Source organism: Dendrobates tinctorius, unplaced genomic scaffold (genome assembly GCF_039654945.1).
Source record: "Dendrobates tinctorius isolate UK_male_01 unplaced genomic scaffold, ASM3965494v1 ptg000044l, whole genome shotgun sequence".
NCBI lineage: Eukaryota > Metazoa > Chordata > Amphibia > Anura > Dendrobatidae > Dendrobates > Dendrobates tinctorius.
The window spans coordinates 21,054,904-21,077,684 of NW_027361712.1; the positions used below are offsets into that span (position 1 = coordinate 21,054,904).

The window sequence follows — 22,781 nt, forward strand, 5'->3', positions numbered from 1 at the left end:
GTCGATGGAATAACTTTCCCCCCCCCCCTTTTTGCAGAGTCGTATTATCATGTTCAGTAATGAGATGGATGAAGGAATGAAAAAATGGACAGAGAAACAGGAAAGTCTCAAAGAGCAGAAACTCTTGGAACAGAAGAATCAGCTAAAGCCAAAGGCTATATATAAGAAAAGTTGAAAATCCTATAAATACTTCATGTATTACCTGTTTCTTCTCTTTATTCCTGTTCATTCTTGAATGTTGCGGTTTATTGTTAATATTGTATTTTTCGTTATGATGAAATTGAAGTAGAATGAAAACCTTTATACGGATTAAAAAGCAAAAAACCTACTTGCTCTGAATACATTATTATGTCACTTTGTATTGCATTATATTTTCTATGATTTCCGTGTTAAAGGGACTGTATCACATCTATGTTTTAATTGTAACCTATACAGCAGAACAGGACATTGCAGCAGGGTGTAGTTAGCATGCTCTCTCATGTACTGAGATTTATATGGCTTAAACATTACATTAAAGTCTGGTCCTTTTTATATTTGTTATCCTTATAATAGGTCATCAATATCAAATCGATGGGGTCAAACATCAAGTCTCCCCAACAGATCAGCTGTTATCAGCTCTCATGGATGCCGGATGTAAACCGTGTGCAGAGCTGGAACTTAAAGGCCCTGTCTCACATAACGAGATCGTAAGCGAGATCGCAGAAATTTCACAGATTTTGTGATGCAACAGTGACCTCGCCAGCGATCTTGCTACATGTGACACATAGCGGCGATTGCCCCCTCCCCCCCCCCCCCCCCCCGCTGGATATTGCTGATCGTGCTCGAATGTCCTAGGCCATTTTTTTTTATCGTTGGCGTCCTGCAGGCCAGCATGCATCGCTGTTTGATGCCGACGAGCGACCTCGTTGGCGGCGCAGAACTCAGGGACGCAGGCGTGAGTCGTCAGAATTGCTGCTGTGTGACAAGGTACCAACGACCGCCGCGGTCGTTACACAAATCGCCGTATCGTTGCTGCGTCGTTGAATAGATCTGCCTGTTTGATAGCTTACTAGCGACCATATAGCGACGCACAAGCGATCCTTACCAGGTCGTATAGTTGTCTGGATCGCTGGAGCGTTACTATGTGAAACGGAACCCTAAGGGTATGTCTATTTATCTTGCGGAGACGCTCAGTCTCTGCAAGATAAATATCACAGTCCAATGTATAGGATGCCGTGATTCCGCTTGGTTCAATGAACACCTGCGGAATCACCACGCGTACGAAAGCCGGCAGCACTTTGGACGGAGCTACGTCCAAAGCGCTGCCAATATTGAACGTGGAAACATACCCTAAGGCCATGGTCAGACGTGCGAGTGTGATGCGAGAAACTCTCGCATCAATACCTGGCACTGCCACCGGCACTCGGACCGGAGTGTGCGGCTGCATGCATTTCTATGCAGCTGAGCGCTCCGATCTCCGTGTGCCGGGCGGTAGTGACGGGTATTGATGCGAGAGACTCGCGCGAGTTTCTCACATCACACTCGCAAGTCTGACCCCAGCCTAACAGTTCCATTTACTTTATACTGGCCGCCATTGGATACTTCTGCTTGGCTCTCATTGACCTCAGCTCTAGAAAGGCTATGATGTCCTGCTGCCCTGAGGATCACTGCATCTAGCATCTGAGCCTGAACTAAATAACATGGAAAGGTTTTGGACAGTATCCTGCATGAGCAATGCATGTTTTCCAATCCTCAAAGTTATCACATGCTCCTTCATCAGATATTGATTTTGAAGCATGTCTTTAGATGTTCTCCTATGATGTGCAGACACACTACTAGGAGCATCATTGTGCGGAGAGGTGCAGTGCATGTATGTCCCTTCAATCTCAGATTTTGTGGTTGACAAAGTTTGGCTTACCACTGTTATGTCAGTGCCAGCGTCCCTGCACGATCCCTCTTACTCCTCCTGGCAGGGATGCCGACATGTCCACCCGCTCTGCTCTGGTCCCTGCCGCGTCTGCTTCCTTCCAGGACCTGCACACGGCACACAGGTCTCCTGGGAGTGTGCTTACGTCTTGCGGGCGCTCCCCGCTTCCTAAAGTGGCAGCGTGCACACTTCTGTAATGTTCCCCCGGCCCAGGGGTCCCCAGGGCAGGGGAGCCATGCATACAGGATGGGAGAGTGGGAGCAGAGCCATGCATACAGGATGGGAGAGTGGAAGCAGAGCCATGTATAAAGGATGGGACAGGGGAGCCATGTATACAGGATGGGAGCAGAGCCATGCATACAACAGGGGGAGCCACACAGAGCTGGACAGGACGGGGGGAGCCACACATACATTTTCTGATGATTAGAAAATAATCAGCATGTACAGTACTCCAGTACAATTTTTCTTAAGTGCTCAATGCTCCATTTCCTTGTAGGTTCCAATCATCATTAGCAGTGACGGTCATCAGTAGAAGTAGCCAGGTGCTCCCACTCATTCAAAACCTATGGTGAGCTGAGTCACATTATAAATGTTATAATTAAATAATAAGTATGCACTGCTAAACTACAACCGCGTCCATAGCCCCGCCCCCTTATGACCAAAGCCCCGCCCCTGTCACACCTCCATCCCTGCCCTGTCGGGTCGCGGAAGAATGGTCTTGCTTGAAGTCGGTCCCTGGTGAAAAAAAGGTTGGGGACCACTGCCCCAGCCAATAGCTGGGAGACATCAGACATTTAAGACCCTCTCCCCTATAGGGAGGTGCCTGAGCAACTTTAGTGTTTAGTTTGTGCACTACTGTCTTAGGCTGGTTTCACATTAGCGCTTTTTAAGCGCACGCACGGCCGGGGGTAGCTCCGCCCCCGAGCCGGCTCTCTGCCCGGCGTGCCCGCCCCTTGCTTGTAGCGCCGCCTCCTAGCGCACAGCGGCGCCTGCGATCGGCGCACCCTATCTTTAGCATAGGGTGCGCAGATCGTGCGCAGGCCGTGCGCTAGTTGCGCTTTGACCTGCGCTGCGCACTTTTGACGGTGCGCCGTGCGCGCCAAAATCGAACTTTTCGGATTTTGGCACGCACGGCGCACCGTCAAAAGTGCGCAGCGCAGGTCAAAGCGCAACTAGCGCACGGCCTGCGCACGATCTGCGCACCCTATGCTAAAGATAGGGTGCGCCGATCGCAGGCGCCGCTGTGCGCTAGGAGGCGGCGCTACAAGCAAGGGGCGGGCACGCCGGGCAGAGAGCCGGCTCGGGGGCGAAGCTACCCCCGGCCGTGCGTGCGCTTAAAAAGCGCTAATGTGAAACCAGGCTTAGTTGTAAGGTCCCTGTAATTGTGCTCTCTGAACCTCACCCTAAACCTGACCTGCCTAGTCCGCTCCTGTACAGCTACTCTGTCCTGTCCAGTCTGAACCTGCACCTGTGATCCCATACCTGAGTCTGTCCTGTCTGTACCTGCTCCGATATCCTCCTGTTAACCAGTTCCTGGCGGTCCTGACTCTCAAAGTCAATCACTGCTTACCTGCCCCTTTTGGGGTCAGCTGCAGCTCCAAGGTCTGTCCTGGAGTGGTTCCTGGCGTTCACCCGTGGCGCAAGTCTAACCACACCATCAGGGGCTCTAGTGAATAACCAGGTGGTCGTTTAGTTACACCCCTCCAGGTTCTCCGTGGCACAGTGGTTCCACAACAACCAGTTATGACATACTATCAGAAACTGAATGCATATCATAGCAACAAGAAAAATCCTCCAGGTATAAATATAAAGCAGTTGTGAAGAAAGTGTTAAGGGTAGTACCTACTGGAGACAGTATAACAGTCAGTGAAAACCATAGCAACCAGATTCCAACTTTCCTTTTTTGTGATACAGGTTAGAAAATTAAAGGGAACCTGTCACCAGGTTTTTGATACCTAATCTGAGAGCAGAATAATGTGGGGGCAGCATGGTGGCTAAGTGGTTAGCATTGTAGCCTTGCAGTGCTGGGGTCCTGATTTCAAATCCCACCAAGGACTGTAGATTGTATGTTCTCCCTGGCTTTGCGTGGGTTCTCTGGTTTCTGTCCAAAGTGATACTGATAGGGAATTTAGATACATCTGTTTCACTTACTAGGTGTTTTGCTGTAGTTTTGATTAAAATCAGTGTCTACTAGCTGGAGATCATCATTAGAGGACTAGTATCCCTTCTTCCAGGTAGTCCAGCATATAAATGAGCTCTGTGTAACCTTGCCCAACCAATGATTAGCAGCTTTCTGCCTATGCACAGGGTACACAGAAATCTACCAATCAGTGATGTGAGTGAAGATATGCAGAGGTCAGCATTCAGCGAACTGGTAGATCTGCAGCAGGGAAAACAGTAATTTTATCACCACTCCAGCTCAGTACGTGATACATATCTACGATCCAAATCTCTGTCCCTACATCATGCTGCTCCCAGATGGGCTACCAAAGACATGGTGAAAGGCTCACTTAAGGCCTGTTTCACACTTCAGTTTTTTGACGTCTGTCAATCCGCCAGAGTGTGAAAAAACGGATGACACAGGATCCGTTTTGTCATGAAATTTAAAGTGACATGACTCTGGAAAAGGGGGGAGAGAGAGATTGATTACACTGGCCGTTTGTCCTGGTTTTTTATGCTGGAGGTTCTATCATAGGTACAGAAACTGCAGACACATACCGCTAAGGCTGTGTGCACACGTTGCGGATAAGGTGCGGATTTTGTAAAATCCGCAGGTAAATCTGCAGGTCAAAATACCTGTGGTTTTACCTGCAGATTGCTCTGCGGTTTTTCATCTCCTCAATGGAGGAGATGGCAAACCGCAGCAGAATCTGCAGAAAGAATTGACATGTCAATTCTTTATGCGGATTGAAAACCGCAGATAATCCGCGCGGAAAATTCAGCACCGTCTGCATTGCGGTTTTTGATTCCCATAGGGAATCATGGTACTGTACACCGCAGCAAAAACTGCTGCGGGTCTGCAGCAAAATCTGCAGCGTGTGCACACAGCCTAAGGCTGTGTGAACACGATGCAGATTTGCAGCGGATTTTACCGCTCAGAAACGCTGCATATCCGCATTGTGATGTACAGTAGCCTTAAAATCAATGAAAAAAAAACCACTGTGCAGACGCTGCGGATTTTTCCGCGGTACAAAATCCGCAGCATGTTACTTCTTTTGTGTGGTTTTCCATCTCCCCTGTCACCAAATCCGCAGGGGGAAAACCGCAGTGGAAAACGGCACAAAAACCGCCAGAAAACCGCAAGAAAAATGGAAGAAATCCGCTTGAAAAAATGCAGGTCATTTGACCTGCGGATTTCTTCCATTCTGTGCGGAAAAATCTGCAGGGCTAAAAAGTCCGTCTGCACTCAGCCTTAGCGTCCTGCATGCAGCTGTGAATCCAGCATTGCTAGCAGCTGTCAGTGGCTGCTGACTACAGCACTTGTAATGGCAGAATGTAAGCTGCCGGCCTCGTGGTCAGTGTTCACCAGAGCTGGGGGACATAACTCATGAGAGCTGTGTCCAGTGTACACAAGAGGAAATGGAGTCACAACGGTTCATGATTAATTAAAGCTTTTCATCCTGATTACGTTGCATTGAAAGCCACCACAAAGAATGTCTGTTACAGATGGCCTTGAATGGGAACAGTGGGCCATTCAGCATAAAGGAAGTTTGTAGTATGACTTGTCCGTTACATCAAGGGAAATTAATTAACCCTTTGTGATTGGGTGCAGACAAGTGACACCCAGCTGTGGTCTTCCTCCCATCAACTCTAAATCCTGTTTCTGACTAGTGGTCATGTCTTTTTTCCTTTTTTCACGTTTTCTATATTTTTTTTTTTTTCACATGCTTGCTTCTCTTTATCATGAAGACCATACACAATGTAATTATCCCTAAATAATGAAGTTACAAGTAATAATAATTCTATAATTTTATCGGTAATACACCAAACCATTCTAAAAGAAATTTAAAGGGTTTTTTATGTTTCCCTATTCAATATACTTCAATGTTAATGTTCCTGTCCCTCATGCATACATACTCAGCAGTCCGAGTCCCTACCACACTAAAAGCATTGCCAATAGGAGCTAAAAGTACATATTGAAAGTGATTTTCCTCTTTCAATTACTGTATAGCCCGAGGAGTCACAGGGAGCCTAGGTAAGTGCTATTTATTTTTTATAGCTTGCTTGGTCCATAAGCTACATATATATATATATATATATATATATATATGTATAGATATTGTAGGGATTCAACTCGCTCAGGAGCAACGGGAGACAATCAGGAGGCACGTTCCTTTAAAAGTTCATAGGGTTTATTGCTCCATAAACCAGCACATAACATAAGGAATAGCCTTTAGCTCAGGTGAAAGCAAGTATAAGGCTAAGTGCACACGTACCGGAACTCTTGCGGAAATTACCGCGAGAATTCCGGAATTCCAGTCCACGGGAAAATCGCATTTTAAATTCCCGCGATTTTCCCGCGGAAAAACTAGCATTTTGCAAGCGTATTTAGCTTGCAAAATGCTAGCGTTTTCCAAGCGATCTGTAGCATCGCTTGGAAAACTGATTGACAGGTTGGTCAGACTTGTCAAACACAGTGTTTGACGAGTGTGACCAACTTTTTACTACTGAGGCCGCCTATGCAGCATCAGTAGTAAAAGATAGAATGTAAAAAAAAAAATAAAAAATAGTGTTATTCTCACCCTCCGACGTCCCGCGCATCCGTTCCCAGTAGTCCTTTGCGAAAATGCCCGCGATGACGTCAGTTCTCGCGGGATCGCGACGTCTCGCGGTCATTCGCGATGACGTCACGCGAATGACCGCGAGACTTCGCGATCCCGCAAGAACGGACGCCATCGCGGGCATTTTCGCAAAGGACTACTGGGAACGAGAGCGTGAAGAGAAGCGGGAAGACTGCGCGGGACGTCGGAGGGTGAGAATAACAATATTTTTTATTTTAAATTCTATTTTTTACAGGGATATGGTACCCACAGCCCGGAGGACAGTCTCCTCTCCTCCGGACCGTGGGTACCATCCGCAATTGTTCTGCTTACTTTCCGCATGGTGTGCACAGCCACATGCGGGAAGTAAGCGGAACAATGCATTCCTATGGGTGCGGGATCGCCGCGATTCCGCAAATTAATGAGCATGCTGCGGTTTTTACCGCAAAGCGATTCCGCCGCGGTAAAAACCGCATCATTAGCACAGCATTGCGGAATCCCATAGGAATGCATGGGATGCTTATTTTTCGCGTTTTCGCGGCAAAATCGCGCGGTTAAAACCGCCGCGGAAAAGCGAAAAAAACGCCACGTGTGAACTCAGCCTTAGTGTCCATGATTTCAGGCTCAGTCCTGGAGCCTCAGCAAAACACAGGAGGCTTATCCTTCCTCACATACAGCCAATACCCACAGGCCTCACCGGGTCAGCAGCCTCAGCACGTGGTCTTCAGGAAGGTAGCACACCTTCCTCCACATAGGCCTGCCGGGACCTTCCACATGGCCCAATCAAATCCATGCGCTCTCTCTCATGTGACCGGACCTCAGGTACCTTATATGGTCCATAACCAAACCCACAGGTGATCACATGGCTATGACCTCACTAAAGGTCCTATTACACACAGCCACACATATACTTTATTATGACACTCTTAAACACACCCCTGGGTGGGTTTGTAGGTAACCAGGTCCGCCCATCTCTCTAGTTACCTGGAGACTTCTCCCTTATACATTGAAGCAACACCTCAGCAATATCATTGCTGAACAACACGTAAGTCTTCATCCAAAAGCCACCCACTTTGAGATACATAACGGTCATTCAGTATTCTGCCATTCATCCTTTCTCCTGGGACATCCACACAGCGCCCCCTAGCGGACTCAGTGGTTACTACACCACAATTTATATATATATAAATATATATATATAGATAGATATATACAGTGTATGCATGTGTATATATATATATATAATACTTAGAATAAAAAATAGCTTCTTGTTTTGTTTTTGTTTGTCTCTTCTTTTAAGAGCCAAAACATTTACTGTATATTTTTTGTTGGAATAGAAGTATGAAGAATTGACTTTTTTTTTTTGCAGGACACTGATAGTTTTCATTGTCACCAATATTTTAAAAAAGAATTTGAGACTATTTTTAGTCCCCTTAGGATTGTATAATATCATTTATTCTATTACAAACGCAACAGTCTTCATTAACAACTAATGACGCCTGTAGTACGTCATGAGCGGGTGTCAGGTCCTGCATCATGACGTGCTATTGACGTCATGTCTTTAGGCTGTCACTATGTGAAAACACATAGTGACAGCTCTGTGCCGACTGCAGTCACTGACAGCTGACCAACATGGCTAAACATGCAGGGACTCTAGCGTTGTTCACTGCTCTCTGATTGCTGTGATCACTCAGTCGATCTGTCTTACCAATCACAGCAAATGATCGCTGGGAAGTGCTAAAATATCAGCACTTCCCCGCACGACCACCGCCAGTGTCGGCACAGCCCCTGGTTGATTAATCCTCCAAATATTGTGATCAATAGCAAACTCAGCATTTGGAAGGTTGTGAGTGGGGGAGTGGGCTACCTCGCTCTATCCATCGGCACCAACGCGACAATATCACAGAGCTGATGTTTGTCATGGTACCTGGGGGTCAGACAATGACCTGTTGTGCCAGGTATGGTGGCCTATTATACCCAGCCATAGGGTGTAACAGGCGATCTGCCTGTGTAGTCTGACAGGTTTCATGCATTCCAGCGCTGGTGCATTGTATACATGAGACCAGTGATCAGATTAATAAAAGTTAAAGTCCCATAGAGGAACTAAGTAAAAAAAAGTTAACAAGATTGAAACAATTATTAAAAATAAAAAAAAGCACAAAATAAAGAAAAAATATTACTCCATAAAAACAAATTTATGTAAAATCAAAGGTAAAAAAAGTCACATACTTGGTATCGCCATGTCCAGAATGGCCCAATCTATAAAACTGTCACATTAGTTAACCCCTACAGTGAACACTGTAATAAAAAAAATGTACTGTTGGAAAAAAAGTGGAATAAAATGTGTTCTAAAAGACTAATTTAAATTAAAATTATATAGCTGAAAACATCATCTTGCCCCACAAAAAAAAGCCAGCATACAGATGTCAGTGAAAAAATAAAAAAGTTATAGCACTCAGAATAGTGACGCAAAAACAATATTTTTTTCTGTAAAATAGTTTTTTTTTATTGTGCAGAAGCAGCACAACAAAAAATTATATGAATGTGGTATTGCTGTAATCGTACTGACTCGAAGAATAAAGCTGCCGTATCAATTTTACCACCTGGTGAACACATTTAAAAAAACCTAAAACATTTCCTGAATTGCTGGTTTTTGTTCATTCTGCTTCCCAAAAATTAGAATAGAAAGCGATCAAAAAATGTTATGGTGCCCGAAAATAGTACAAATAAAAACATCAACTCGTCCTTCAAACACAAGCCCTCAAATGACTGTCAGCAGAAATATAGAAAATTATAGCTCTCAAACTATGTGAAAAAAATTTTTAGTGTGTGACAGCAGCCAAACATGAAAAACTATATAAATCTGGTATCGCTGTAATCGCCCCGACCCGAAAGAATAAAGTTGCCTTGAGTTATACCGCATGAGAAACTGTAAAAAATAAATAAAAGCAATTATTGACTTGCTGTTTATTTGTTTACTCTGCCTCCCAAAGATCACAGTAAGGCTCCACGCATATTTATACTGTGGTCTACTCTGAGCGCTTATACTAGTGTTTCCATGTAAATCTCTGAAATACATGATTCAGACAGAACTCCTGACAGAAGATTCTCTATAATGAGGCAGATTGAAACACTGGATGCCATCTGGCTTGTGATCTGGTCGTGCCTCTATTTTTAATCGTACATGAAAATGCGGTTATTAGTGAATGGGTTCCTCAGGGGTTTCATCTGCATCACGTATTTTGTGGATTTAGATGGAAACCTCGATTTAAGTACTCAGCGTGGAGCACAAGATAAATGTGAACTGATCCAAAATTTTATTTACCACAAAATGCCATCAATAAAAGCTTCTACTCATCCCAGAAAATACAAGTCCCTACTCCAGATCATTATCTGTTAAAAGAAACATAGGGGGTATCCACATTACTGGTAGCACAAAGGCTGTAGAAAAGTGACATGGCTCCCACCAAAAGAAATACAGTGAAATCTGAGCTCCCAAATACCCCTCCTCCTGAACCCCACAGTGTACACATGTTTGGCATTAAAATAGTGAAAAGATCCTACTTAATTTACAGGCCGCGTGTTTCCAGAAGCACAAGCTGAACACAACGTACTGTGCACTACAATGTACAAGGCACTACAATGTCAGATTTGCATTCTCACTCTATTGCTGCTCGTTTCTGGAAAACACCCATGGAGTTAAAATCACCACTACACCTGTAAAATGCTCAATAAACCCCTAGAGAGATTCTTCGAAAGGTGTAGTTTACAAAATGGGGTCATTTTTGGGGTTTTCTGCTGTTCTGGAACCTTGGCAGCTCTCCAACTGCGACATGGCGTCTGCAATCTATTCCAGACAATTTTGCATTCCAAAAATCAAATAGCGCTCCTTCCCTTCCAAATGCCGCTTGCCCAAAAAAGAGTGTCTGAGCACATATGTGGTATCGCTGTACTCAGGAGAAATTGCACAACATATTATATGGTCTATTTTCTCCTGTTACCTTTGCTAAAATTCCATGAAGCACATGTAGCTTCAAAATGCTCACGACACCTCTAGATAAATTCCTTGAGTTTCCAAAATGGTGTCACTTATGGGGGTTTTCCACTGTTTAGGCACATCAGGAGCTCTGCAAACGGGACATAGCGTCCGCTATCTATTGCAGACAATTTTGCACTTCCCTTTGAGCCCTGCCATGTGCCCAAACAGTAGTTTTCTCCCACATATGGGGTATCGATGTACTCGGGAGAAATTGTGGGGTCCATTTTCTCCTGTTACCCTTGTGAAAGTAAAAAAATTGGAACTAAAACAACATGTTTGTGGGAAAAAATATTTTTTTTAATTTTTTTCCCTTTCACATTGTTTTAATTTCTGTGAAGCACCTAAAGTGTTGACTGTGGTTTTGAGCAGTTTGAGGGGTGCAGTTTTTTAAATGATGTCACTTATGGGTAATTTCTGTCATATAGACCCCTCAAAGTCACTACAAACGTGATATGTTCCCTAAATATATTGGTTTTGTAAATTGTGTTGTAAAAATGAGAAATTGCAGATAAACTTTTAACCCTTTTAACATCCTAAGGCCTGTTTCACACTTCCGTTTTTTCAAATCCGTCAAAATCCGTTGTTTTCCGTAAAAAAACGGATCCGCCATTTTTTGCAGGATCCGTTTTTTTGTCCCATAGACTTCCATTACGGTTACCGCGGATCCGTCAAAAAAACGGATCCGTTTTAAAAAAAACGGATCCGTTTGCATCAGTTTCCGTCATAAAAACGGAAACGGATCCGTTTGGCGGACACAAAAACGGAAGTGTGAAACAGGCCTAACAAAAAAGAATGGTTTAAAAATTATACTCATGTAAAGTAGGTATGTGTTAAATGTTATTAAAAGGAGCCTGTAAGCAGGATTGTGCACAGTAATCTACACACAGTGTCAGGTTGGCGCCGTTATACTGATTACAATGATACCTGGGGTGATGAAATCCGTCTTGTGGTTGTTGGGTAATCTGTATTTTCAGTTTTGAGTTAATTACATGCTCGTGCCCCGGGGCGGTCTGTCTGCATTATGAATACCTAGTCAGAGCACCACATGAAGACCCCCTCATAGGCTGCCTCGGAGCACGAGCATATCATTAACTGAAAGCTGAAAATAAATATTAAACAACAACCACAAGACGGATTTCATCAGCCAAGATATCATTGTAATCAGTATAATGGTGCCGACCTGACAGTTTTTGTAGGTTACTGTGAACAATCCTGCTCACAGGTTCCCTTTAACTATTTTCTGTGATTTTACTATCTGGGTTATACCCATTAAAATTCAAAGTTTGAAAACTGCAAAATTTTCAAATTTTTGTCAAATTATCAATATTTTTAAAAATAGACAAAAATAATAAGCAAAATTTATCACTAACATGTACAATGTGTCATGAAAAAACATTCTCAGAATTACTAGGATGGGTAGAAGTGTTCCAGAGTTTTTACCACAAAAAGTGACACTGGTCACAATTGTAAAATAAGGCTTGATCATTAACGTACATTATGCACAAAGTGGCTTGGTCCTTAAGGGACTTAAGAGTCCTGTGTCTGAGCTTCATAGAAATACCAACATGTCAGACTTGGTTTCCTTCAGTTGTCCACCCTGCTGCTTTGACAACATGATCTGCATTCCTTAATACTGATGAGGGAAGATGCAGGAAGGGGTGATGGAGTGAAAAAACCTTAATTATCTTACCACTTAAGCCCCCCCCCTCACACACAGCTAGATTGCTAGCGAGATCGCTGCTGAGTCACAAGATTTGTGACGCAACAGCAATCTCACCAGCGATATCGCTGTGTGTGACATGTATCAGCGACCGCCCCCCCCCCCCGCTGGGTATCGCTGATCGTGCTCGAAAGCCCTGGACATTTTTGTTGATCGTTGATCTCCCACTGGCCAGCACGCATCGCTGCGTGTGGCAGGTGGGAGACCAGCGATCAGCGAGCTGGTATCCAAGGTAAACCGCGGTAACTAAGCGCTTGCCTCACTAAGTTACCCGCTGTGTACCTTAGATACCAGCATGCTGGCGCTGGGAGCTGGTATCCAAGGTAAACAGCGGGTTTCTAAGCACCGCGCGGCGCTTAGAAACCCGCTGTTTACCTTGGATACCAGCTCCCTGCACCAGCACGCTGGTATCTAAGGTACACAGTGGGTAACTAAGCGATGCGCACGCTTGTTACACGCGTGGTCGCTGGTCCTGATCGCTGCTGAGATCTGCTGTGTCGCTATGTGTGAAGGGGGCCTAAGATGCTGTGGACCAATAAACCTTTGTGCAGCGAGCTCAGCTCCTGAGCCCTTTCCATACATCGGGACGTGGCATGTGGCAAACAAGCACGACTCATGTCAGGAAGGAACTAAAAAAAACAAAAACACCTTTAGGCTGTGTGCCCACATAGCGATTTTTAAGCGTTTTTGCCGCGATTTTCGGCGCAAAAACGTTTAAAAATCGTGTACAGAACGCCCCCCATGCATTCCTATGGCATTCCTCACATGCTGTGCTAATGCTGCGCTTTTTTCCGCGGCGGAATCGCATCGCAGAAAAAAATCGCAGCATGCTCATTCTTTTGTGCGGAATCGCAAAGAATTGCCGCGATTCCGCACCCATAGGAATGCATGAGAACCGCTTACTTCCCGCATGTGGCTATGCACACCATGCGCGAAGTTAAGCGTCTCATGTGCGGTTGGTACCCACGGTGTGGAGGAGAGGAGACTGTCCTCCAGGCCCTGGGTACCATACCCCTGTAAAAAAAAAGAATAAAAAATAAAAAATCGGGGTATATTTACCTTCCGGCGTCACGCTCTACATTCCCGGCCTAAGCGTTCCCAGTAATGCCTTGCGGCACGGTCCAGTGATGACGTAGTCTCGCGTGACTCTAGCGGTCTCGCGAGATCGCTAAAGTAACGCGAGACCAACGTCATCATAGGTCTCGCAAGGCATTACTGGGAACGCTGAGGCCCGGGAATGCAGCTCGGGACGTCGGAAGGTAAATATACCTCGATTTTTTATTTTTTTTAGCATTTTAACATTCTATCTTTTACTACTGATGCTGCATAGGCGGCCTCAATAGTAAAAAACTGCTCACACTTGTCAAACACTATGTTTGACGAGTGTGACCAACCTGTCAATCACTTTCCAAGCGATGCTTCAAATCGCTTGGAAAGTGCTTGAATATCGCACTCGGAAATCGCGGCAAAATCGCGATCATAATCGCGGTGAAATTTCTGGGAAGGAGTCCGGTTTTTAGTGTCCGGAATAAAACGCTATGTGGGCACATAGCCTCAGAATGAAGCCTCATTCAGATATCCGTTCCTCTCAAATATGAGGAAATCTGGCCTATTAGTTTCATCAGAGTGTAGTTCAAGTGTCATCAGTTTTTTTTTTGCCCGTGGAGGAAAACAAAGTTTCTCCACTTTCTACACGACAATCTGTGAAAATCAGACCGCACTTGTATACTATTCAAGTGCTGTCCATTTTTTTTTCACAGACTCGTAGAATTGCATTGCCTGTGTTGATCGAACATTTGGATCAAATTCGGACATGTCCACAATTTTGCATTCACACAAAATCATGTAAAAGAAATCACATCATGCACTATTCTGATCTGTGATTTGGATCAGACCCGCCCATTAAATTCAATGGGTATGTTAAAAAAAATTGGATGCCATATAGACACCATCCATATGGAGTTCGGTTTTACAGATTCATTGCATTTATTGTCATAGGAAACTCTGTTAGGGCTTTCAAATTTTTTTTAACTCTTTCATGTATAAAAACAGATGCTTTATGGATGTAAGAACCTGACATATGGATGATATAGTGATTGCATGTGGATGACAATATAGATGAAAAATGGATGACTTCCCATATACTCGTCTAATCCTTGCCTAGTGCAGAGATGATGAGCCACCTAAGCAAGTGATGTAGCCTCAGCAGTGCTACTTGCATGTATGATGAGATGGCTGAGGCCAGTGATTGGCTGCAGCAGTCATGTGCGTGTCGGTGATGTCATTGCTCCAGATAAATATACACAGACCAGTGGAGACTGCCGGAGCATTGGCAATGAATAGGACAGTAATGTTTTTTTTATAACATTTCCTTCTGTTAATTTCATATCTTAATCTCAGACAATCCCATTTATTCTGTAGGAGGATTATAATCCCCAAATGGCATCGCTGTATTCAGCATTATTGTTTGCACTGCACGCACCAAAGAATCAACCGAGAGCTAATAAGTTTGTAACAAGTATCTACTAGTGTGAAATAAATACATCCCAACAGTGTCATTGCCTCGGAGGCATTTTTCGGTGAAACTACACCCATGCGAAATTGACTCTGCCATTTATATGCCAAAAACAATCCCGTTTTGTAGGAAATTAAATATTGACTGCAACATTTCATTCCAGGGTTCATTTTCAGGTTATCTAGTTCATCAATAAAATAAACATAGAAACAAACTTCCAGTATTATTTCGCCAGCTCAGGATGAGTTGTGTTCACTTCATCATTTGGTCTTGTTTCTTCCTTTATGGGGTCTCGGGATGTTTGCAGACAGTGTATGGCTGGTAAAACCTGACGCCGGGACCACTATGGGGTAGTGGCTTGCTGTGATGTTGGGCTGGACATGTGCAGAATCATCGGGGGGTGTTATGATTTCTGTAATATACAATGTATATTCCATTTTTTCATCACTGAAGGAACATAGTAGAGCTAGATAACCTTATCTTACCTCTGTGTATGAACAGCAGCGGCCAAGGGGGCAAGTGCTTCACTATTTTTTATGTTAAAGGGAATCTGTCACCTATATTTTGGGCTATGAGATGCGGCCACCGCCATCAGGGGCTTTTCTACAGCATTCTGTAATGCTGTAGATAAGCCCCCGATGTAACCTGAAAGATAAGAAAAACGAGTTATATTATACTCACCCAGGAGCGGTTCGGAAGAGGTCCAGCGCCTGCGCACTGCAGTACTCTGCTCTGCCCTCAACAGGGCAGAGCAGTGCACCTGCGCCGGGAAGCAAAGAAGAGGACAACATCGCTACAAGATGGGAGGCGCCGTACCGGACCGCGACACCCTCCGGACCCAAACCGGATCCAGAACGCCCCTGGATGAGTATAATATAATCGTTTTTCTTCTCTTTCAGGTTACATCGGGGGCTTATCTACAGCATTACAGAATGCTGTAGATAAGCCCCTGATGGTGGTGGCCGCATCTCATAGCCCAAAAAAATAGGTGACAGATTCCCTTTAATCTCACATTGCTTATAGTCAAGCCCGTACTTATCATTTCTTACATCTATAGAAGTCACTGCTGTCTCGATCACATAGCCAAATGCTCATCTGTCTCACATACAGTTATGTGCAAAAGAATAGCAACTGAGAAAAAGCTCAATCTTCATGATAGCATTTATTTCCATACACCAAAGGCCCTGGGAGCTGCACATTCTGATCCAAATGAAAACATGAGCAAGCCATCAATTCTTAAACTGAAAATTAATAAAAAGTAATAATAGGCGGCTCATATAAATCTGTTAATCACTGAACTAATATTTACCGTATTTTTCGGACTTTAAGACACACTTTTTTTCACCATGCTTCCTGTGACTCCGTTCCGCCGCCACCCACCAAGGTAAAGATACCTTAAATTCGCACTATAAGATAATAGTAATTTTATTTCTATAGCGCCAACATATTCCGCAGCACTTTACATTATAGAGGCTTCTACAGATAATAAACATTACAACATAATAATAAACACATAGATCAAAACAGATACCAAGAGGAATGAGGGCCCTGCTCGCAAGCTTACAATCTATGAGGAAAAAGGGGAAACACAAAAGGTGGATGGTAACAATTGCTTTTATTGTTTTTATGGTTTGGACCTTCCCTATTGTAAGAATTGGGTGTTCCTGTTGCTGCATGAACCAGTTAACAGTCTAAATATGTAACAGTACAGACACAGAGGGTTATTAAATGCATAAAGCATGTGAGAACATGATGCGAGGAACCTGGTTATGGTAAAAAATTTTGAATGAGCCACACAGGGATATTTAGGTTAATGCATTGAGGCGATAGGCCAGTCTGAACAAATGCGTTTTTAGGGCACGCTTAAAACTGTGGGGATTGGGAATTAATCGAATTAACCTGGGTAGCGCGTTCCAAAGAATTGGCGCAGTACATGAAAAGTCTTGGAGACGGGAGTGGGAGATTCTGATTAATGAGGATGTTAACCTCATGTCATTAGCAGAACAGATGGCACGGGTAGGGTGGTAAGCTGAGATGAGGGAGGAGATGTAGGGTGGTGCTGAGCCATGCGCCCCCATCTTATAAAAAATCTTTTCTTCCTATTTTCCATCCCAAAACTTGGGCTGCGGCTTATGGTCCGACAAATATGGTACTTGTTAAACCTTTATTTCTGATAAGTGCTTTACATCTGTATGGCACTGAATCAAATAACATTTAACACCTGCAAACAGATTTTCCAGCTCAAGCTGACTCTAACTACATTCCAAAGTTCTTTATATTCTTAGGTTTTATATAAAAAACAGCATTTCTGCTGTCACTCCACAAATTCTCAATCATATTGATGTCTCAGCATTAGGCTGGCCACTTCATAACATCCACCTTGTTGATCTGGAACCAGGATGTTGCTCTCTTCCTGGTATGTATGTTTAGGGTTGTTATCCTGCCGAAACACCTACTTCTGTTGAGACGGTTAAACTGGAATTATTATCACTTATCAGTCTGGGGAAAGCTTGATTGCAGGGTCTCTTTCTCCCACATTGACACCTACAACAGCGGCAATTCCAGGCTCTGTAGTCTCTCCTCTGGATGAGGCTTGAACCTCAGGGGTTACAGTCTGCAGTCTCTCCTCTAGATGAAGCTGGGACATCAGGGAGACAATGCTGGACTGAGTCTCCCCTACTCTGAGTCTCTATATGATACCACGGCTGTCTTTCCACAAGAACGTTACTGCGCTTACTGGGAAGTCTCTCTGCCACACTTACGGGCTCTGGCCTGTCACCGCGGGCACCAGGGCTGTCCGCTCGGGTAACTGTCTCTGCGCTGTCAGAGCGGGAAGGCTCCTCTAGCCCGGAGGTTACTGAGTCAACGTACTCACATATAGCGCTTTCAATATCTTGTCCTTCAGCCCCAGTCCTCTCACGGGAAGTTCTCTCCCTCTTGGAGTGTGGTGCTGCAGCTTGCTTTCTGTCTGACGTGCGCTGCTCAGTCTCTGGCGCTCTGCTTTTGCGCCCTCAGCCTGCTCACTTTCTGGTCCACCGCCCCTTCTCTTCCCTCACTGCCCCTTACAATCACATGGTGCAGTCGGTCCAGGTCAGAAAACCTTACCCTCGCCAACCCTGCTGCCTGGCTATGTAGTTCCGGACACAGAGTAGGAGAGGTAACCCCCTTGTGGCTCTTCTTCCTCTTCACCCACTTATAACTGTACTTATATACAGCAGTATTTAGCAAAATAATAAAAAAAGTACAGGCCACACATTTTTCGGTGTGGTATTTCCGTGCCAGCTGATATCTGTGCGTGCTCAAAGTTTGGCCAATTTAGGCCGGTTTTCCTTTTTTTGGCCTGGGTGTCACTGTACTTATATACAGCAGTTAGCAAAAAAATACAGGCCACACATTTTTCGGTGTGGTATCTCCGTGCCTGCTCATATCTGTGTGTGCTCAAAGTTTGGTCAGTTTAGGCCGGTTTTCTTTTTTTGTCCTGGGTGTCATTGTACTTATATACAGCAGTATTTAGCAAAAAAATTTAAAAAAACAGGCCACACATTTTTGGGTGTGGTATCTCCGTGACAGCTCATATCTGTGTGTGCTCAAAGTTTGGTCAGTATAGGCCGGTTTTCCTTTGTTTGTCCTGGGTGTCACAGTACTTGTATACAGCACTAGTTAGCCCAAAAATAAATAAAAAAAAACAGGCCACACATTTGTCATTGTGGTATCTCCCTAACAGGCCTCATATATCATTGTCAAAAATGTGGCCATTTTAGTCCTAGACATTGCATTTGTTTTGCAGTCTGTTAACGTAGTTATTAAATCTGATAAGGCAAAACACATTTTTACTTAAAGTCCAGATAGGTAAAATTTTCACTTCCAGTTACTTATCCACCATCACCACCAGCACACTGTCTTCAACACGGTCAAGTAACAGTAGCCATGAATCTGGGTCGCATATTCCTTACCCTGATCCTCCCTCCCACAATGCTGAGTGCCCTGAGACAACTGATCCTATACTCGGACACTCTGAAGAGCTGTTCATTTTTCCATTTGGAGATTCATGCCTCTCACCCGGTCCACTTGAAGCGGGTCAAGATGATATTCCATGTAGCGATGCACAAATCTTTGAGCAGCCACGGTCACAAGGTGGACGATGATGAGACACAATTGCCAGAAAGTCAGGAGGAGGACCAGGGTGGGGAAGTGGAAGATGAGGTGGTGGATGATGTAGTAACAGACCCAACCTGGCAGGAGGACATGCAGAGCGAGGACAGCAGCCCACAGGGGGAGGTAGGCATGGCACCAATTCAGGCAGGAAGAAGCAGTGTGGTGGCTGCAGACAGAAGGTGTGCAACCGTTTCCCTTAACACCAACATGACGGAAGTTGCCAGTCCAACTGTTAGGTATTCCCAAGTCTGGTTATTTTTAAAGACCCTGCCGATAACCCCAAGCAGGCCATTTGCAACACCTGTCATGCCAGCATCAGCAGGGGTAGCAAAACTACCAGCCTTACCACCACCAACATGATCAGGCATATGGCAGCAAAGCTTTGCGGGCCCAACCCCATGCTGCAGAAACAGTGTCTGCGGGTGACACCACAACTTCTTCCAGTGTTGTGCGTGCAACTCAATCCCCTGTCCACGGTGCATGCGAAGATGCCTCCTGCCCTGCACCTGCCATTGCTCACAGTCAAATAGCACCATCATCAAGCACGTCCACTTCCCAGCACAACCTTCAGTTGTCCATACCCCAGTCATTGGAACGTAAGCGGAAAATACGCAGCCAACGCCCCACAGGCCACAGTACTTAATTCTCATATTTCTCATCTGCTTGTGGTCGAAATGTTGCCTTTTAAGCTTGTGGAGACGGAAGCTTTCCGCAACCTGATGGCTGCGGCCGTCCCAAGGTACCCTATCACCAGCCGCCACTATTTCTCCCGCTGTGCGGTCCCGGCATTAAACAAGCACGTGTCCCACAACATTATTCGTGCCCTCAACAATGCAGTTACTGGGAAAGTACACCTAACCATGGGCACGTGGACAAATACTTGTGGCCAGAGACGGTACATAGCGCTGACAGCACACTGGGTTAACATGGTGGAAGCCAGGACCCAGTCAGACCTTGGGATGGAACACGTCCTCCAGACGCCAAGGATTGCGGGCCTACGTAAATCAGGGTTGCCCCCACTGTGTACAGCTCCTGCACCTCCTCCTCTTCAGCCTCCATGTCCGAAATGAGCACATCATTCACAAGCTGGAAGCACTGCAGCACTGCCAAAGCCAAGCGGCAACATGCTGTGCTGAAGCTAATTTGCTTAGGTGACAAACCGCATAATGCTGAAGAGTTTTTGACAGCTCTGAAAGACCAGGCAGATGTATGACTGACACAGCTGAATCTCCCGCCAGGCATGGTTGTGTGTGACAATGACAGGAACCTGGTGGCGGCTTTGAGGCAAGGAAAACTGACACATGTACCATGCCTGGCCCATGTGCTGAACCTCGTTGTTCAACGTTTTCTAAAAAGCTATCCGGAGCTGCCTGATCTGCTGGTTAAAGTACGCCGCCGGTGTGCACATTTTAGAAAGTCAGCTACAGCTTCAGCCGCCCTTGCAATGCTTCAGCAGCGATTGCAACTTCCGGATTACCGACTGGTCTGTGATGTCCCCACGCATTGGAACTCTACACTGGATATGTTAGAAAGGATTTGTGAACAGAAGCGGGCAGTTGTTGAATACAAGCATCAACAAGGCAGTCGTTTTTCAGGATTGACTCCACACATAAGACCTCAGGAGTGGACATGGATGTCAGACATATGTAGCATCCTCCAAAACTTTGAGGAGTCCACCAAGATGGTGAGCGGCAATGGCGCCATAATTATCATCACCATCTGCTCACAATAAAGAGGAGGCATTGCAGGCAGAGCACGAGGACATGGATCAAGGAACCATACAGGGTGAATACACACAGTCCAGCCTCGTGTCATCCCAACATGGATTAGTAGACAATGAGGAAGAGGAGGAGGAGGAAGAACAGGAGCTACTTTCATGCACTATAGACGGGACTACAACCACAACTGTCATACTGTATGTTCAGCATGGATGGCTTGAGGACAGGGAAGAAACACCTTGGTCAGTCGTCCTGTTGGTGAGGACACGGAAGGCTTGCCTGTTACCAGTCTGGCATGCATGGCTGACTTCATGTTGCGCTGCCTTTCCCGTGACCCTCGTATTGTCAAAATATTGGGCACCAGTCATTACTGACTAGTGACACTATTAGACACACAGTACAAGGATAACTTTCAATCTCTTGTTCCAGAGGCAGACAGGTGTACCAAAATGGTGCAGTACCATAGGGCCATTGTTGCAGAATTATTAAAAAAATTCCCATCTCAAAACGCTGGAGGCAGAGATAACAGTTCGTTGGCCAACCAAGCAGGACACGCGAGACAGACACAAGTTCACTCCAGCAGAGGCAGGGGAACACTGGCAAAGTTCTGGGACACTTTTCTAAGACCCTCCCATCACCCATGCACTGAGGTGTGGGGTAATCTCACAAGGAATGCAATCTTCTATAAGATGCTGAGGGAGAACCTTGCTGACCATACCAACGTCTTCCGTAATTCCTCTGTGCCTTTTAATTATTGGGTATCCAAGCTGGACACGTGGCATGAGCTGGCTCTTTACGTAGCCTGCTGTTGTGAATTCGCTTTCTGACCTACCTCTGGTTACTAGTGAAGGTAGTGGAGCTGGTTATATTGACAGAGGGGTCGCAAGTTCTCTTTCCGGGCTCCCTCTGGTGGTTACTGGAGGTAATGGAGCTGATCTAATTAACAGAGGCCTGCTAAGTGATAATAAGGAGGACGATTGGAGATCTGGAGTTTCTGACTGGATTTAAGACAGCTGACTCCCTCTATCCCTGCTGGTGATTTTTTCATGCCTCCTGAGGTCTTAGTTTCCAGCTCAGTCCCTGCTTGCTCAGCTAAGTGTTCTTTTGCTATTGTTCACATTTGATCTGGTTTTGTCTATTTCAGTTTTGTGTGGTCAGCCAGCTCCGGCTGGTGCTGTCCTGAATTTCCATCCTTATGTTACTGCTTGTGCCAGTTTGTTTTTGTCCTTTATTAGATTGGCCTCTTTTTGCTCTGCTTTCAGAATATACCAGAGTGCTGATAGAAAAATACTGAAGTCACACGACTTCGCCACTATATCAGCACTCTGGTATAGACGTGTTGGACATTTTTTGCAAGGTTTTTTGCGTGATTGCAGACAGTGCCTTTCCTTTCCTGTCCTGTCTAGTTAGTGTGGGCCCCATCGTTTGCTCAGTCTATTTTCCTACCTGTGTTAGTGGTTTCATCTTGTCTCACCGACAATATAGGTTTGGGGGCTATCTATTCCTTTGGGGTCTGCTCTGGGGCAATTTAGATTTCCCCTTTCTTGCTTTAGGCTTATTTAGTTCTCCGGCTGTGTCGAGGCATCTAGGATCATTGTAGGTACGCTCCACGGCTACTGCTAGTTGTGTGGATAGGATCAGGGGTCTGCAATCCGCTTAGTTACCAACCTCTCTGGTTTTCTGTGGCTTAGCTTGGTCTTGCTTTCCTCCTAGGTGACCCAATCATAACAGCCTGCCCTGCTGCTAGCGTTTTGTCCGAGTGGGTTTTTAGTGCTGCTGGTGGCATTAACACAGATAAGCGCATTTGCCTTTCTACGGAAAATGCAGACAGGCTGACTCTTATAAAAATGAACAAAGTATGGATTCGGCCTGACTTCTCAACACCACCAAATGATGACAGCGAAGCATAAACTCCAATGTAGTGTTTTTTGGGAGGTGTATTCCCATGCTCCTCTTCATAACTAAACA

At 45.1% G+C, this 22,781-nt stretch overlaps 1 protein-coding gene across 2 annotated transcripts in view; it reads left to right on the top strand.

Annotated features, from left to right (window-relative positions):
- Positions 1 to 328, top strand: part of MRPL52 (mitochondrial ribosomal protein L52) — a 30,764-nt gene extending 30,436 nt beyond the window's left edge. For both annotated transcript variants that reach the window (XM_073575425.1, XM_073575426.1), the window contains exon 5: positions 38 to 328. In XM_073575425.1, the coding sequence (XP_073431526.1) occupies positions 38 to 175 (138 nt within the window). In that variant the 3' untranslated portion in view covers positions 176 to 328. The remainder of the gene's footprint in view (positions 1 to 37) is intronic.
- Positions 329 to 22,781: the final 22,453 nt, after the last annotated feature.